The 20,278-nt window shown below is 28.6% G+C and overlaps 1 protein-coding gene across 1 annotated transcript; it reads left to right on the forward strand.

Moving 5' to 3' along the window:
* Nucleotides 1-443: 443 nt before the first annotated feature.
* On the forward strand, nucleotides 444-20,205 carry mRpL45 (mitochondrial ribosomal protein L45). The gene is made up of 8 exons (XM_076500390.1): nucleotides 444-762; nucleotides 1,760-1,882; nucleotides 2,965-3,109; nucleotides 4,384-4,448; nucleotides 5,929-6,080; nucleotides 6,729-6,777; nucleotides 17,556-17,705; nucleotides 18,440-20,205. The coding sequence occupies exons 1-8, from the start codon at nucleotides 664-666 to the stop codon at nucleotides 18,716-18,718; spliced, it is 1,062 nt and encodes a 353-aa protein (XP_076356505.1). The 5' UTR covers nucleotides 444-663; the 3' UTR covers nucleotides 18,719-20,205.
* Nucleotides 20,206-20,278: the final 73 nt, after the last annotated feature.

Consider the following 20,278-nt stretch of genomic DNA (forward strand, 5'->3'; position numbering starts at 1 on the left):
ATTCACTCCCTCGAAAGTTAACTTCGCGTTTTTAACTTTTCTATGACCGAAGTTGCTTTTCACGTGACTTTAATTTTAGACTGTTTTTGCTGGTTTGGTCGCAACTGTTTATACGTCCTTCACTTAGGCCTTCTAGAAATCTCCATAACTTTGACATCAATGGATTGCAAACACGACGTTCGATATCCACAACATCAATAAATTACAAGCACAAAATAAACAGTATTTTACATCTGACGACGTACAACTAAAAGTTGTTTATATTAAGTTAAATCTACGATTTAGAAAAAAATGAAAATGTATGGATCAGTAGTAAATGTTTATATTTATGTGTATATTAAATTATCGGTCCCCTATTTTTGTTTTTCTCGTTAGGTTATATGTGTAATTATGGTTTATACATGTATCTATGTATTATTTTTTGTATACTTCTAAAATAAAATATGGAAATATATGCCCCAAATGGAACAGCCGCAAGTTTGCGGTTTTTGATGCTAATAACTGAGTTTCGATATTTGTGATGGGTGCAACAGTGATATTGCATTGGCTCAATTTGCTGCTTTGCACTTAAATTGCAAATAAACAAATAGAAACGTGTGACTATAGCGGCCTCTGTTAAAAAAGTGTGAATGTTTTTCTTTATGAATCAAATAGGCATAGAAAATGGCACCTACGTTTAAAACAATATCTTCTTTCGGTATAAATACCACCAAGTATTTTTGGAAAGTAGTAAGCTTTTCCGATGCAAAAAATGCTTTGTATGTAAGTAATGATTTATTAATTGAGAAACTTAAAATATGTGAATGAACCTGTATGTTCTGTTAAAATGTCATTGGTCATGTATATATCATTATTGCACTAATACGGTGATAATGAATTAAACTTACAGCTACAAAACTAATCCACCACTTATATGCTCTTCGATTTCTATTTTGTAAACGTTAAATTTGGGTCGGCTTGTGCACTGATTTTATATATTACGTTTAGTTGCAGTATTGCTAAAAGTGCTATGTAGTATTATTATTTCAGTTATAGAAGTTTTACGCTTAATGTTTTAATTGGCTGCATTAACATGTTATTTTATATATTTGATGTATTTAGTTGACTTTGGAGTAGAAGCTGTTAATAATTATGTAATCAGAGGAAACTAAGTGTAATGAAGCTAGTTGTAAATATTATATTCTTCTTTGAATGCTGAGTAATATACAACATATATTTTGGATGGAAAGTATAGTGTAGGCTTTTTTATTTTAAAAGAATGTGTGTAGTATACATGTCTCGTGAAATAATACAATAGACTTATTTAATTTATAATTACTTCTACTGTTTTTTATTTTTATGAAAACTTGTGTTTATATGTCTCACAAAATAATAGGGCAAACTAATTAAATTTATAATTAATTTTTTTATATTTTTATGAAAACTGGTGCTGTTTACATGTCTTGTTGAATAATACAATAGACTAATTTCGTTTATAATTTTACTTTGTTTTATTTTTATGAAAACTGGTGTTGTTTACATGTCTCATGGAATAATAGGATATTGTAATTTAATTTATAATTAATTTTATGTATTTATTTTTTTACATTTACATTGAGTAAATAATCATGATGTGATTTTGTACCTACCTGTGCTATGTATATATTTTACAGATGATTTTATGATACTTAATTTTTCTGACAAATTAATATGTTCTAATTAACTGAAAGTCTAATAAGGGCTTTCAAGTAATATTTCATTTATTGTTTTGCTCTTTCAGAGGAGCTCACTTGCAGTATCACCAATTTATGAAAACTGTCTTGTACCTTCCTTTCTCTCTGGAATCATGAGCGTTCGTCATAAACACTGGAATCCAAAATTTAGAAAAGAAAGAAGTAAAAAGGTTTGTTATTGAAATTTTTACTTATGATTTAAAAAAAAATTAAAATAGTATCCAATAGATGTAAGAAACCGTATGAAATTACAGTGACTTGTTTATAATGTATCATACAATGTAGTAATTTGTTGTTTTTGCATTATATCATTGGTTTACTTTATTGTTTTTATATTGTAATAAACAACAGATGTAATTTGCAGTACTTTAAAATAACCTAATAATTGTTTATGTTTTATTGACAATTACTGTGTTTTCTATTTCAAACATTAGGGGCCACTGATCAAAAAATTAAACTGTGTTTTGCTTTTATTACTAAAACCATTCTCAATTTTCTTATTATTATTAACAGTAAAATATAAGATATATGCAATGAATTACCCTGTCTTGAAAATGGTTGAATGCTATAGTGAGTGAAAAACACCCCTAAAGAAGTACTCTGCTTATATTGTGCCAGTTTGAAACTGTGCTCTGTTATTTCATAAATTATTTTTCTAGAAATGAAGAATTTTTTTTAGTTATTCATTGTCCAGTATACTTATCAAGCTTAGAAGTTGAAAGTGATGTGAGCTGTCAAGTCACACAACTGTTGTAGGCTTAATATCACAAGGATTTTATCTTCAATTCAGACAACAAATTACAAGGGTAATCATTACAGAATTGCCAATTCTAAACTTCTGCACTTGTCAAAGAATACACATATCCAAATGTTTAGAATAGGCACTGCAAAAATTGATTATTTAATTTTTAACACTTATTTCTCAATTATGTGAATAGCTTATATTAAGTATTGTCTTACTGTATAATTACTTTACTTACATTGGCTATTACACTAGGCTCAGATTGGATTCTTCCATCTTTTTTCATAGCCTAAGAGCAAACTAAATAGCAGAGAGTTTTGTGTTTATGATTTTCTGTTAAGTTTTACTCTGTAAAGTTTGAAAATGTAGTTTTAGGGTTTTACCAGACGACAATATATTATTAAAATATTATATAAAGTTTAATGTAAGTCGATATATTTTTTTTTTTTCCTTATTTTACTTCTAAATATGTCAAATAATCATTTTGTCTCATGCTGTTGATGTTTGCAGATGATCAAAGTAAAACTTCCTGACTATGAAGAAATGTATCAAAATAAGGAATTAACTCCTGATGAAATAAGAGCGAAGATGAAGGAGAAAGGGGTAGCGCCTCCTAGACCATGGATGGAGAAACCCATTTATATCAGTTGTACAGGTAAAAATTATGAAAAAAAAAAATGTAATTAAAAGACTTTAAAGCATTTCTTATTTCAGATACTATGTGTGTATCAGATTACAGATTTCTCTAGTATCAGACTATTAAATTGAATGCACCTTTTAATTTGTAAAGTAGTTTTGTTTTTTTTTGCATTTGCTTTTCTTGAACTTTGTCTTTCTTCTGGTCAAAAGCTATAGTTCTCTCCAAGTGAATTAATTTCAGTTTTTTAAAATATCATTAGAATATCACGGAGATTCAACAAGCATCGGGTATTTTTTTTAAAGCTTTTGTCATCATAACAACCCATTTTTTTTCGTGTGACCATTCTGCATAGTTCAGATAGTGGGTATAATTATTATGATAGGACTTAATTACAAAAACACAGTGGGTTAAATAATCTTGGAAATGACTCTGAAAAGCTATTTATATTTCACTAATATACAGTTTAAACCAATTTTATGTATTTGGAAAACTAGGGTTAAAATATTTTAAACCTCTCGGGGTGTCAAAGGTAATGTTTCATGTATTCTTAAGTACTGTTTTAATGATTCTAAAACATTCTTGAATCATCAAGAATGCTTAAGTTTATACTTTCAATCAATTTGTATTGAGGTTCAAACCTAAACTTTTATATAATTACTTCATACTCATTGGAACAATTTGAACCATTGCACCATTATAGAGCAATATTTTGTCTGTTAGACAGTCAGTAGTTGCTAAAGTGATGACACACAAGGGATGCTTAACATTCCAATTTGTACTGTTGCAATGTCGGTAGAATGTGTACATACTATTAATGCACTGTGTAGGTCACAGCACAGCATAATGACATATGAACTTCAAGAAATAGATATTTTTTGCTCTTGGTTTTCATTTTATTTACTCTTGAAACAACACTTTCAGGGATCCTGAAGGAGTACATCTATTTAGTTAATATTTTTGAAGATATTAATTTTGTTATTAAAAATTCAGAATTATTTTTAGAATGCATAGAAATGTTAATTATAAAGAACTAACATATTCAAGTTTTGTAGAGCTTTCTACTTAATAATGTATTGATTTCTGACATTTACCACTGCAAAAGAGTTTACAGATTTATATTATAACTTTATAGCTACTGTTAGGCAGGTGTACATTTTAAAAAAAAGTGATAATTTGACATTCAATGTGTACAAAATGTACAGACACTATTATAATTAAAGTACTTATAAACAAGAAGCTTGTTTTCCTTCAAAGAAGATTTATATATATCCAAATGGTTTTGTATACAGGTTCCATATTTGAACCTTATGTTCCCCCTGAAGGAGATGGAAAAGTTACTATCATCTCAACTTCTGTAAGTCCAGGGCTTTTTAATTAACTTCCAAACCAGTTAGCACATTTGAGTTACTGACTATAATAGGTTACTTGCTAAGGATAGTCACCACAAATCTTTGCTCATAAAACTATTTACACAGGGAACAAAGATTTGTTGCGGTTTATGTGGAAGTCATTAAAATTACTTACAACAATTTTCCAACTGCTAACTAAAACACATAAGTGACTTATTATTATAAGTTTCAACTCTTGAGGAACAGTTAGTATGTTTTACAATGGTAGAATGGCATACAGTGCAAAATCCATTGAAAAATTAAATGCATAACGTTACATGATATGTACTTAAAAAAATACACTTCATAATGAAGGATAGGGACCAAGTTATCAATTTGCAATTGAAAAGTAAAATTAATGATTGAAATTCTAAATGAATTATTTTCAGTTTTACAGTTGAGGCCTTAATCTGATAATATATTTCAAAACCCAAGCTACGATGTGTAACACTGCCACTTTTTTCAAGGCTTGTCAGATTGGTAGAGTACTACAGTTGTAGAGCCTGAAGTGAAAAATATGAAGTTTACCAATACGTAAAGTAAAAAATTCATTTCTTTAATTCGTCAAGTTATTTCCTTCCCTGGTTTAAAAAATAAACAACTTGAGTTAAATAAGTGAACGTTACTGTTTTGCCATAACAAAACAGCATGAATGTGAAATTATATATCAGAAAGTCAAATATAAAACCGATATTAAGCCATTAACTATATTGGGCTAGGGTTAGGTTCTTGACGATTCCTTTTTTGAAATGTGAAACTATGATGTATACTTAATTTATGAAACAGTAATCACTGACTGAATCAATAATAATCAGTTGAGTAGTTTATTTCCAAACTTCATGTTCATAAGATTATAAGTTTATTTTTCATTTTCCACAATTCCAGCTCAGAGTAACTTTGCTAACCTTTCAGCTTATAAGCAGATATTATTTGGGGAAAAATATATATATATATATATGCACATACTCATTAGATTTCATGAATAATTTTAATGTAAATTTTTAAGAATACTTTATTAAATTATAAGAATATTTCCAGTAAATACCCATTACTCATTAATTTATGAGAATACTTTAAATAAATATACATTAGGGTACAAGATAAATTTAAATGAATGTCCATTAGTGAACGAGAACATGTTAAATGAATATTCATTAATTTATAAGAATATTTAAAGTTTTCTTCCAAACATGCTGAAAATATGCCTTTTTACTGTGATGTGTGTCTTTTTAATTTCAGCATGTCATATTTTAGTATCAAATCTGAAAACAAAAATTAACTGTATATAGCAGCTCTTCTTGTAAAAGTTATTACATAACAGGAAACTGATTTAAGTGAAAGATTGCATTAAATGGTTTTAGCAAATTACTTTTAATTGTAAGTAGGCATAAAACTGTTTACATTTGTAAACATATTAGTACATCAGTTTTATTTTATTTCTTTCAGGGAGTCAAGCAGAGAATTGAATTTCTTGAGAAAAAAGGAAAATCTTACCTGGCTATCAGAAAAATTCGATCTTTTGAAGATGACTTTGATATTCCAGAATTAGCAGAAAGGGCTCAGACAATCTATATTGAAGCCATCGAAGCTCTTGTTGCGTAAGTTGAAAGTGATAGGTTAAGTGTAGAATTGTGTCAAGAGAAGTTTTAGGTTTTATCTTATTAATTTCAAGCATTTTTACATCTTTTCAAGCTATGCCTACAACATGTTTTTGCCTAAGACAGATATGTCATTGAAGATAACATAAGGGAAAAAACTAAAACATGTTCTTCACATATGTTGTGACTTGGCATCAAGTCTCGAGGCTTACAGCACTAAAAACCAGATTTCAATATCTTTGGTAGGTACAGCATAGGTGGCCCATTGTACAGCTTTGAGCTAAATAAAAATAAATCTGATGTCCTTAAAACCCTGTTTTATAATATTTTAATTCTTAGAAAGCTTGTACATTTTTCATCTTGCATTTAGTGAGGTGTTTCTGAGTATATTGTATGTATCAAAATTGTTCTTAGGAGTTAATAATTTACAGTTTAAACTTTAATTAACTTATAGCAAGATAGATTTCTAATTCATTAAGATATCACATGGGTTTTAGAAATATGAATCCTTCTGACGTGATGCTTGGAGGAAAATGTTGTATTTGTTTAAACCATATTCTTCAGTCAAGACGTTAACATTTATAACTTTGTTTGTGCTCTTATTCAATAGTTAAAAATCATTTAAATTTTTTTATGCTATTGTTACAGGAAGAACAAACATAAAGTTCATGAACTAGTCACAGAGAAATGTTATCCGGTAATATGCCTTTTTTATTGTTACGTTGTTATGAAATATGTAAAATATTTGTGGTATGATAGGTCAAGTTATATTTTTTATCATGTTATGTAGATCCCTTGTTGTTCCTGAATATTGTGTTATGGAAAATGTTCTTTATTAATTCAGAACAAGTTATAAGTCAAGTTATATTTTTTGTATCATGTTATGTAGATCCCTTGTTGTTCCTGGATATTGTGTTATGGAAAATGTTCTTTATTAATTCAGAACAAGTTATAAGTCAAGTTATATTTTTTGTATCATGTTATGTAGATCCCTTGTTGTTCCTGGATATTGTGTTATGGAAAATGTTCTTTATTAATTCAGAACAAGTTATAAGTCAAGTTATATTTTTTGTATCATGTTATGTAGATCCCTTGTTGTTCCTGAATATTGTGTTATGGAAAATGTTCTTTATTAATTCAGAACAAGTTATAAGTCAAGTTATATTTTTTGTATCATGTTATGTAGATCTCTTGTTGTTCCTGGATATTGTGTTATGGAAAATGTTCTTTATTAATTCAGAACAAGTTATAAGTCAAGTTATATTTTTTGTATCATGTTATGTAGATCTCTTGTTGTTCCTGAATATTGTGTTATGGAAAATGTTCTTTATTAATTCAGAACAAGTTATAAGTCAAGTTATATTTTTTGTATCATGTTATGTAGATCTCTTGTTGTTCCTGGATATTGTGTTATGGAAAATGTTCTTTATTAATTCAGAACAAGTTATAAGTCAAGTTATATTTTTTGTATCATGTTATGTAGATCCCTTGTTGTTCCTGAATATTGTGTTATGGAAAATGTTCTTTATTAATTCAGAACAAGTTATAAGTCAAGTTATATTTTTTGTATCATGTTATGTAGATCTCTTGTTGTTCCTGGATATTGTGTTATGGAAAATGTTCTTTACTAATTCAGAACAAGTTATAAGTCAAGTTATATTTTTTGTATCATGTTATGTAGATCTCTTGTTGTTCCTGAATATTGTGTTATGGAAAATGTTCTTTATTAATTCAGAACAAGTTATAAGTCAAGTTATATTTTTTGTATCATGTTATGTAGATCTCTTGTTGTTCCTGGATATTGTGTTATGGAAAATGTTCTTTATTAATTCAGAACAAGTTATAAATCAAGTTATATTTTTTGTATCATGTTATGTAGATCTCTTGTTGTTCCTGGATATTGTGTTATGGAAAATGTTCTTTATTAATTCAGAACAAGTTATAAGTCAAGTTATATTTTTTGTATCATGTTATGTAGATCTCTTGTTGTTCCTGGATATTGTGTTATGGAAAATGTTCTTTATTAATTCAGAACAAGTTATAAGTCAAGTTATATTTTTTGTATCATGTTATGTAGATCTCTTGTTGTTCCTGGATATTGTGTTATGGAAAATGTTCTTTATTAATTCAGAACAAGTTATAAATAATGCCAGTTTTATGTCTTATAATGGAATAAAATTTTATTAATAAATATCCCTAAAGCTGAACACACAAGTTTAAGTTGGTTTACATACAGTTAAAAATTATATAAATAAATGTTTGTGGTATATCAATGTGATATCTAATCTTTTAAATACTATGATTATTAGCTACATATATCTGCAAAGAAATGTACTTTATTGTCCTCTCTGACTAGGTTAGTTTCATGTTTTTATGAAAATTCCAGATATTGTTTATTAGAATATTACCACTGTTTGACAGAAAAGCTTCACATGGTAAAATATGTCTGTGTAGGGCAACAAGAAAAATTGTGATCAAATGAAGGCTTAAGAATTCTTTATTTTCATAGCACTGTTATTACTATATATGTTTGAGAAATAATTATATTATAATGTTATATTTAATTGTGATGTATTTGAGGGAAGTTGACACTTAGATACTCACTTATTTGGCCTGGCATGGCCAGGTGCTTAGGCTGCTCAACTCGTAATTTGTGAGTCGTGGGTTCAAGTTCCCATAACTCCAAACATGCTCACCCTATCAGCTGTGGGGGCATTATAATGTGACAGTCACTCCCACTATTCATTGATAAAAGAGTAGTCCAAGAATTGGCAATGGCTAGTGATGACTAGCTGCCTTCTCTCTAGTCTTACACTGCTAAATTAGGGATGGCTAACACAGATAAGCCCTCATGTAACTTTGTGCAAAAAACTAACAAACTCACTTATTACTTCTCTAATTATCATATACTGATGTAAGTGCAACTTTTGTGAGGTGTAACAGTTCATATATTGTGTAATGAAGATTGTAGTAAGGGCCAAAATATCAGTTTAACCTCAATGAATATTCGGTTCAAATGTATTTATATCTCCAAGTATTATTATGTCTCATAAGTTCCCTGTCTTTCTATGCTCAGTTTTAAGGCACGTAGCAAAATGTAAATAACTTTATTGTTAAGGTCAAAATTAAAACAAAAAGGTTTAAAAAATGTTTATCCATATTGTAGTTGTAAAGTATGCAGTTCATGTACATAACATCAATACTTCAATCTAATTATTTTTATGTTTTTATGTATTCACAATACTATTTATTAATTGTACAGTTGTAAGCTTTCTTTAAATTACACAGTTGAGAATGAAAGTTTAAATAATATTCAATTACCTAAATTGTGTGTGAAAGTTCAGCAGTTGTTTGGTGATTGTTTGATGTATGCTTCATCTGAAGAATCAGATACCACTTCTGAACGTGTAGCATAGTTTTGTTTTTGGCTTTACTGATTACTTTGAATATACTAGGGATTGTTGGATAGTCCTTGAACCTAGAATTAAGGTGCTCCTTCAAATGATCTTCCAGTAGTCAATCTGATACAAACACACTTTGAGTAGCAAGATTTATAAGTAACATGTGGCTGTTGAGAAAATTAGATATGATCTTTTAAACCTGAAAAAATTCTGAATTCTCAGTATAGATCTGAACACTAATTGAAGGTGGATATTAGGACACACTGCTGATTGTGTTGTACAGTTTCTTCTTTAAGATTTGTGAGTGCAGGTCTGCATACAGTAGAGTAGAGAGATTATTAAACATAGATTTGGAACGTCACACTTTACTGTCCTGGGTAGAGGTAGTTACTGAACACTTCTGTTGATGGTAGAACCATTAAAGTTGCTTGGAAGATGAGTAATATATCGGGTTAACTAAGGCTTACTGGGAAAGTTCCAGAGAACAGGTGAAATTATGTACATGAGACATAAGAAAGTTTATAAGGCCTTCTTTGAAATGAAGTGGAACAAAACTGTTAAAGTGGGTGAATGGTCTGGTGTAGGTGGGTTTCTAATGACAACCATCATTGTTGGTTGAAAAACTAAAGTGTCAAGACAGGGTAGAGCAGAGCATTGTTGGAATTTATAGACGAACTTAATGTTAACATGTTTATAAATCACATGTTTTATGAATTTAATTAATTGTACAACTGTGAGCTTTCTTTCATCACTTTTCTCCCTGAAGATATTTTGAATTTAAAAAATAAACAAATTGGGCCAAAATGAAAGTATTTCAATGGAAACATAGTAATTGTTACTTTCAGTAATAATATTGACTCCACTGCATAGTGTATCAAATGTTAGTACTTTTTCTTTATTGTTGTTTATTACTATGTTTCCATAGTAATTGTTACTTTCAGTAATAATATTGACTCCACTGTATAGTGTATCAAATGTTAGTACTTTTTCTTTATTGTTGTTTATTACTATGTTTCCATAGTAATTGTTACTTTCAGTAATAATATTGACTCCACTGCATAGTGTATCAAATGTTAGTACTTTTTCTTTATTGTTGTTTATTACTATGTTTCCATAGTAATTGTTACTTTCAGTAATAATATTGACTCCACTGCATAGTGTATCAAATGTTAGTACTTGTTCTTTATTGTTGTTTATTACTATGTTTCCATAGTAATTGTTACTTTCAGTAATAATATTGACTCCACTGTATAGTGTATCAAATGTTAGTACTTTTCTTTATTGTTGTTTATTACTATGTTTCCATAGTAATTGTTACTTTCAGTAATAATATTGACTCCACTGCATAGTGTATCAAATGTTAGTACTTTTTTTTCTTTATTGTTGTTTATTACTATGTTTCCATAGTAATTGTTACTTTCAGTAATAATATTGACTCCACTGTATAGTGTATCAAATGTTAGTACTTTTCTTTATTGTTGTTTATTACTATGTTTCCATAGTAATTGTTACTTTCAGTAATAATATTGACTCCACTGTATAGTGTATCAAATGTTAGTACTTTTTCTTTATTGTTGTTTATTACTATGTTTCCATAGTAATTGTTACTTTCAGTAATAATATTGACTCCACTGCATAGTGTATCAAATGTTAGTACTTTTTCTTTATTGTTGTTTATTACTATGTTTCCATAGTAATTGTTACTTTCAGTAATAATATTGACTCCACTGCATAGTGTATCAAATGTTAGTACTTTTCTTTATTGTTGTTTATTACTATGTTTCCATAGTAATTGTTACTTTCAGTAATAATATTGACTCCACTGTATAGTGTATCAAATGTTAGTACTTTTCTTTATTGTTGTTTATTACTATGTTTCCATAGTAATTGTTACTTTCAGTAATAATATTGACTCCACTGTATAGTGTATCAAATGTTAGTACTTTTTCTTTATTGTTGTTTATTACTATGTTTCCATAGTAATTGTTACTTTCAGTAATAATATTGACTCCACTGCATAGTGTATCAAATGTTAGTACTTTTTCTTTATTGTTGTTTATTACTATGTTTCCATAGTAATTGTTACTTTCAGTAATAATATTGACTCCACTGTATAGTGTATCAAATGTTAGTACTTTTCTTTATTGTTGTTTATTACTATGTTTCCATAGTAATTGTTACTTTCAGTAATAATATTGACTCCACTGTATAGTGTATCAAATGTTAGTACTTTTTCTTTATTGTTGTTTATTACTATGTTTCCATAGTAATTGTTACTTTCAGTAATAATATTGACTCCACTGTATAGTGTATCAAATGTTAGTACTTTTTCTTTATTGTTGTTTATTACTATGTTTCCATAGTAATTGTTACTTTCAGTAATAATATTGACTCCACTGTATAGTGTATCAAACGTTAGTACTTTTTCTTTATTGTTGTTTATTACTATGTTTCCATAGTAATTGTTACTTTCAGTAATAATATTGACTCCACTGTATAGTGTATCAAATGTTAGTACTTTTTCTTTATTGTTGTTTATTACTATGTTTCCATAGTAATTGTTACTTTCAGTAATAATATTGACTCCACTGTATAGTGTATCAAATGTTAGTACTTTTTCTTTATTGTTGTTTATCACTATGTTTCCATAGTAATTGTTACTTTCAGTAATAATATTGACTCCACTGTATAGTGTATCAAACGTTAGTACTTTTTCTTTATTGTTGTTTATTACTATGTTTCCATAGTAATTGTTACTTTCAGTAATAATATTGACTCCACTGTATAGTGTATCAAATGTTAGTACTTTTTTCTTTATTGTTGTTTATTACTATGTTTCCATAGTAATTGTTACTTTCAGTAATAATATTGACTCCACTGTATAGTGTATCAAACGTTAGTTTTTTCTTTATTGTTGTTTATTACTATGTTTCCATAGTAATTGTTACTTTCAGTAATAATATTGACTCCACTGTATAGTGTATCAAACGTTAGTACTTTTTCTTTATTGTTGTTTATTACTATGTTTCCATAGTAATTGTTACTTTCAGTAATAATATTGACTCCACTGTATAGTGTATCAAATGTTAGTACTTTTCTTTATTGTTGTTTATTACTATGTTTCCATAGTAATTGTTACTTTCAGTAATAATATTGACTCCACTGTATAGTGTATCAAATGTTAGTACTTTTTCTTTATTGTTGTTTATTACTATGTTTCCATAGTAATTGTTACTTTCAGTAATAATATTGACTCCACTGTATAGTGTATCAAATGTTAGTACTTTTCTTTATTGTTGTTTATCACTATGTTTCCATAGTAATTGTTACTTTCAGTAATAATATTGACTCCACTGTATAGTGTATCAAATGTTAGTACTTTTTTTTTTTCTTTATTGTTGTTTATTACTATGTTTCCATAGTAATTGTTACTTTCAGTAATAATATTGACTCCACTGTATAGTGTATCAAATGTTAGTACTTTTTTTTCTTTATTGTTGTTTATTACTATGTTTCCATAGTAATTGTTACTTTCAGTAATAATATTGACTCCACTGTATAGTGTATCAAACATTAGTACTTTTTCTTTATTGTTGTTTATTACTATGTTTCCATAGTAATTGTTACTTTCAGTAATAATATTGACTCCACTGTATAGTGTATCAAATGTTAGTACTTTTTCTTTATTGTTGTTTATTACTATGTTTCCATAGTAATTGTTACTTTCAGTAATAATATTGACTCCACTGTATAGTGTATCAAACGTTAGTACTTTTTCTTTATTGTTGTTTATTACTATGTTTCCATAGTAATTGTTACTTTCAGTAATAATATTGACTCCACTGTATAGTGTATCAAATGTTAGTACTTTTTCTTTATTGTTGTTTATCACTATGTTTCCATAGTAATTGTTACTTTCAGTAATAATATTGACTCCACTGTATAGTGTATCAAACGTTAGTACTTTTTCTTTCTTTATTGTTGTTTATTACTATGTTTCCATAGTAATTGTTACTTTCAGTAATAATATTGACTCCACTGTATAGTGTATCAAATGTTAGTACTTTTTCTTTATTGTTGTTTATTACTATGTTTCCATAGTAATTGTTACTTTCAGTAATAATATTGACTCCACTGCATAGTGTATCAAACATTAGTACTTTTTCTTTATTGTTGTTTATTACTATGTTTCCATAGTAATTGTTACTTTCAGTAATAATATTGACTCCACTGCATAGTGTATCAAATGTTAGTACTTTTTCTTTATTGTTGTTTATTACTATGTTTCCATAGTAATTGTTACTTTCAGTAATAATATTGACTTCACTGTATAGTGTATCAAACATTAGTACTTTTTCTTTATTGTTGTTTATTACTATGTTTCCATAGTAATTGTTACTTTCAGTAATAATATTGACTCCACTGCATAGTGTATCAAATGTTAGTACTTTTTTTTCTTTATTGTTGTTTATTACTATGTTTCCATAGTAATTGTTACTTTCAGTAATAATATTGACTCCACTGTATAGTGTATCAAATGTTAGTACTTTTTCTTTATTGTTGTTTATTACTATGTTTCCATAGTAATTGTTACTTTCAGTAATAATATTGACTCCACTGTATAGTGTATCAAATGTTAGTACTTTTTCTTTATTGTTGTTTATTACTATGTTTCCATAGTAATTGTTACTTTCAGTAATAATATTGACTCCACTGCATAGTGTATCAAACGTTAGTACTTTTTCTTTATTGTTGTTTATTACTATGTTTCCATAGTAATTGTTACTTTCAGTAATAATATTGACTCCACTGTATAGTGTATCAAATGTTAGTACTTTTTCTTTATTGTTGTTTATTACTACCGTGTTTCTCCGATAATAAGACCTACCCATAAAATAAGACCTAGTGTGATTTTTTGGGGATAGTTTTAATATAAGCCCTAGTTAAGAGTGGCAGGAAGAGGAAAGAAATAAAAAAAACTAATAATTTATTAATTAATTTAATAGTTAGTTAATTAGTTTGTTTAAGTATTAATCAGTTAGTTTAATAGTTTAATAATAGTTTATTTTAAATGGTTAGTTTAATAGTTTTACTTTGTAACTTCATTTTTTTAATATATCAAAATAAGTCATCGCCCGAAAATAAGCCCTAGTGTCATAATTTGAAGTGAAAAATAATATAAGCCTTGTCTTATTTTCCGAGAAACACGGTATGTTTCCATAGTAATTGTTACTTTCAGTAATAATATTGACTCCACTGTAGTGTATCAAATGTTAGTACTTTTTCTTTATTGTTGTTTATTACTATGTTTCCATAGTAATTGTTACTTACATCTCCTAAGCTGACTGAACCTTGTGCAGTATTATTGAATTTAAAGCAAAATATATCATTAACAGTTAGTTTAGTCAACTAACAAAACAATGCATTCTACTCTATTTTCCATAAGTAGAAACATATTTAATTTGCTATGCTAATTTCCTAGTGGATTTTTAGTTTTATTTCAATTAAAAATTGATTAATGTAAATTTATTACTTCCGGTTTTCAGACTTCTAGAAACTCCAGAAGGATAACAAGAGGAATGAAAGAATAATATAACATTTGATTTTAACCAAAATTAGAAAAGTATGACCAATGAAATTGACTTGGAAAGGATGACTGTTGTACTTATTACTTCAGAATTTGGCTTCTTACATTTGAACCAAAAGTAGAGACTAGCAATTTTGAATATGAAACAATATCAACTCTAGTCACTATCATTAAGTTTGGCATAGTGACTAACCCTAACCAATACAGTCTGGTATCATTCCAACTTATTTTGTGTTTCTGCTGTACAAACAAAAGATAATTTATCTTGATAGGTACTCCTCCTTTGTTTCTTTACATTTTTTTAAATGTTCTTTGCCATTTAACCTTGTATGTAAATATAATGTGAACTAGGACTAACAATTCATATATTTGTCATAATCAGTGATAAAGTCATTATTTACATAATTTTGACTGCAGTCAGCACTCCATTTGATGTACCTTCACCATCTTTTCTGGTCCTTTTTGTTAAACAGTTTTTGAAGTCATCCCTTTTTTTTTTTCCATGTTCCATGATCTAATGAAGTGAAACAATTACAATGAGTACAACCAATCATATTTTGAAAATTTAGATGCATTAATCTCTTCACCGAAGCACACTGTGGGTTTCTTATGTGATGTGTCTGACTTGTATTTAAAGATGGTAGAAATTTAAAAAAATACAAAACTTCGTCCTGTTTGCTACATTTCTAATAAAGTTATAATGAACATTGTTTCAGTACATGTACTTTTTTGTTAGTTACATATTTAGAACAACAGTGAATAAATTATACTTCAAACTACCTTTCAGATAATGTCAGTGCTTAAATCTGAGTTATTGTTGTGACATATGGCAAAACAGTTTGTAAACTTTTACACTTTTAACATTTCAAGTGTGAAGTTACGTGATAAAGAAGAAATATATTCTGCATGAGTTTAACTTTCGTTTCCTCTTAATATTCTTGAATAATTGCTGGAAGTTAAAATAAACATGGTATTATTTACATCACAAATAAAAATTCAAGTAGAAGAAATAGCTGAATATAAAAGTAACACTACACAAAAATATTTTTGAAAAGTTTTGCTTACTGAAAAGTTTTTGCTGATTGTGACAGGTATCTGGTGCTTATGCAAAAATATAGTTTTGGTTTTGATTCATCACATAAGAACTCTGAGAAATAGACAGTTAACTGTTTACCAGCAATAACGTATTTAATTGTGTTTATGTTTCTAATACGCTATCAAGTTCAACATAATTAAAAGTGTTTTGCTCCTGATATTCGTTTGTATTCAATGTCTGGTGCATCACATTGCAGTGTCCAACAGTAATCAGCAAGCATTGACTGATATCAGGTTGCCCTGATATCGTTTTTCCATTGTATCAATGTCCTGGTGAAACTGAATATTTCGATGAAACAGTAGGTGATGGGCAAATTTGAATGTGATTTTTGTGATCAGCAGCCAAAAATCTATAAGGAACATCCAACAGTGTTCAAGAAGAAAACACTTTGTTGTGCAGAGTAATTAGTGTTCATGGTGCTGTCATGGAAAAGATTAAATAACCACAAGCAGAGGAATGTGGTAGTGAATAGCAACTATAGTGTTACTTTGAATGAGAAATGATTACATAAATTTATAATAGCAGCATGTGAAACTTTTAATGTGCCAATGAACAACAAGTAATTTATTCTCAGATGAATGTAGACATAGTTTACATTCAAGTTTTGTTTCAGTTAATTAAATTAATGTGTCATTAGCATGCAGGAGATAACAACCAGTATAGTCTTTGATGGTACCAAATGAGTCTTGGTTAATGTTTTTTTATGTATAGAAATGGTTAAGTACATCCTATTAAAATTGTTTTGGAGCCTATGTCAATACAGTCCATGTTGCCACATCTGATCATGCTGTCTCTGATGGCCATACACCTCTACAACAATTCTACAGCATTGTTTCTCTTGTTAAAGCTCCATTTTAAGACTATTATTTCAAAAGCACACCTCTCTTTCCAACATGCTTTCAGCAATATGTCTAGTGTCTGAAAATGATGGCTTCCTGTTGAAACAGTCTACATACACTGAACATTTTGTTTAGTATCAGTTTCACATACTAAAAAAATTGAAATGGCTTCAAATTCAAACCATTTGGCTTTGTATTTATATATTTAAACTTGATTTTTAAAGGGTCACCTTAGTTCCTGTATCAAGTTTCATCAAAATTGGTTCAACCAGTCTTATAACCTGTGATGTCGAGTCATCAAACAGGTGGACAATTCCACTTTGTGTGTGTGTATGTATGTATATAGCACCTAAGTCCAAAATAAAAATTAAGAAGCCCTTTGCTTTTTTTTTTTTAAATAAATGTCATTGAAACAAAAGTACTTGTTATGATACATTTTGGTGTAAAAAGGTTGTGAATGTATTGTCAACTATTGAAGTCAGCAGTTATAAACAAATTTAGACTGATAATTATAATGCACTTTGTTTCTTGCAATTTTATCTTTCTTAATAGGAATTAATGTATCAAACGTATCGGAAAACAATCCATTGGAACTTTATTAAGTCTCTGGAACCTCCCAGGATTGTACAGGTGCGGTGTACAGAAGTGATCAGCAAAGACAACGTGTTTGCCCAGGCCACTGTTCGAATGCACAGCCAACAGGTAATGATGTGTTGTAACACTTTTAAATACAGTTGTAGACTCAGTAAAAAAGATAGTTTTACCAATATTTCTTTATAAAAGATATCTAGTTAGTTATCTTGTTGTTTTAGTAGTAGCAATGACCAGTGAAGTCACTTTTATGTATGAAAGCATAATTACATTTCATTTTTTGAATAGAAGTAGTGAACTTTACTAGCATAAAGAATCATCTCTCACGTTTAATGACATTTGGATAGCATTTTCTCTTCATAATTTTCCAAGATATAAAGTACATTGATGAATGCATTCAGTGTTAAGAAATGAGAACTATATAATAAATTCTATTTGTAGTTTTAGTTATTTCAGTGTGACAACTCCTGGCTTCCTGCAAGTGCTATTTATAAATAACAATAAAAATCTGTATGTGAAGCATTAAAATCATTTGTTTTAAACTTTTCTTCCAACATGATTTTGTTATAAAGTGAATCAAATGTTAAAAGATGTCACATGATATTTCCATTTCAAGGTAGAAAATATCAGTTTCATAACTTGTTCAGTTTACTATGTTCATATGAGAAGTACGTGTGTATCAAAAATATGTTTCTGGTTATCTTATATTTTAGGTTTGTTTTTAAGCCAATTATTAAGAACACTATTTGTTGACGGTGTAGTTTCCTAAATGCATCACCTATTGAATAAATGTTTATCATAAAACCAAATAGTGGAGTGTAAATTTTCCTTCCTATTCTCTTTAGACACTGGCTATTTATGACAGATTTGGAAGGTTAATGTATGGAAATGAAGCTGTTGTGAAGGATGTTCTTGAATATGTGGTGCTTGAAAAACATCTGGCTAACCAATATGGATTATGGAGGATTCATGGAAAGATTATACCTGAATGGATGCCTCCTAAAGATCCTATTCTAAAGACATTCGTAAAACAAGGATTTCGTATGAAGCCAAAAGCAGACACAATTGTCCCAACTGATGATGTAATAGTTCCAAAGTCAGATATATCCACTGTTGCTGTTTAATATAGCTTGTTGTTATTTGAGTGCATGCCGTGCTCTGTTTATTTTGATTTTTGAATATTAAACCATATTTATATTACATTTAATCACGTGTATATTTATTTGATTTTGTTATAATGTGTATCTGCATTTATTGCATATAAATGGTAATTAATCTAGAACCAAAAGGAATTATGCATGACAACAGTTATCAATTATTTAACAACAAACGAGAAAAAAAAGACAATGGAAACTATTGAAATAATATCATTGTTCATCATACATGTATGATTTTGTTGTAGAATACTTCGGATGTCACGAACAACATGAGATATGGTTAGTGCGTTTGAATATCTTAACACAACCTTTTACATCCTTCACTGTTTCAGTGAAAAATTGTAAGTTCAAAAACAGTTTAAAAAACAACCTAGCGCAGATAGCCCTTGTGTAGCTTTGTGGGAAATTCAAAACAAACCAACAAAAACAACCATTTACCAATAACATCTGTAGTTATAATGAGTCTTCATTAAGTGGAAGTCTTACTGATGTTTTCATCTGTCCAAATATAAGTAATCAAATACTTCTTTGATAATATTTGGTTTGACCAGTGCCGATGTTGAGTCTCATGCATTTGTATTATAACCTTAAATGGTCTTTGTAAGAATAAATTTATCAGTAAGTACAAAACTCAGGCATAAATTAATGTTCCTGATGTAATTTTATCAGAAACAATCAGAAATTGTCTCTGAAACAGAAAATTTCAATTTAGAGACAGTTCAGGATGTGGATATTATTGCTATAACAGGTTATTTTTCATTAATTGGATGATGTACTGATTAGTCATCTTAGTATATTTTATAAATACTATAGATAAAGAGTGTTACACAAGTTTTTGTTTTAAAAATAAACCCTACATAAAGGATATCCTTGATGACGAGAAACCCACTTTAAATAAAAATGTATCTTAGAATGGCTGATGTGGTTATTAACACTTTTATTGATAAGCAGTGAAGAACGTTTGACCTCCCTTGGTCATCTTCAGGTTAAGAAAGAAAGCAAGTGATTGTTGCCGGACACGTCTTAGAGACGAGAGTATAAACGGGTACGGGATTGTTTAGGTGGTATTACAGTTGGATGTTGTGTTATTAATTAGTATAGGTATAAAGGTGTTCCTTTATATTGGTCTAATTTTTGTTTTAGTTGCTGAATAAGTAGAACTTTTTGATTTTTCATTTGTTTATATTTGTTTCCCTACTTAGTATCTAGATGTTTTCTATGGTTGTGTTTTTTTAATTTTAGTATTCAAAAACGTGTGAAGGTGTTGTTTTTGTGTTTGTGTTCTTTGAACCTAGTTTCCAATTTTGTGCTTGTTTCTCCAATATAGAAGTCGTGGCAGTTGTTGCATTGTATTTTATAAATTTTGTTGGTGTTGTGTTTGTCAGTGTAGTTTTTTACACAGTATGAACTTTAGTTTTGTACCTGACTTTTGAATAAATTTGGTGTTTACTGGAGTGTTGTGTTTTGTTACAAGTTTTTTTCCAAATGTTAGTTATTTTTTTGCTGATGTTGGGAATATATTGGTAT

This window comes from Tachypleus tridentatus, chromosome 4 (assembly GCF_004210375.1).
Source record: "Tachypleus tridentatus isolate NWPU-2018 chromosome 4, ASM421037v1, whole genome shotgun sequence".
Taxonomy (NCBI): Eukaryota; Metazoa; Arthropoda; class Merostomata; order Xiphosura; family Limulidae; genus Tachypleus; species Tachypleus tridentatus.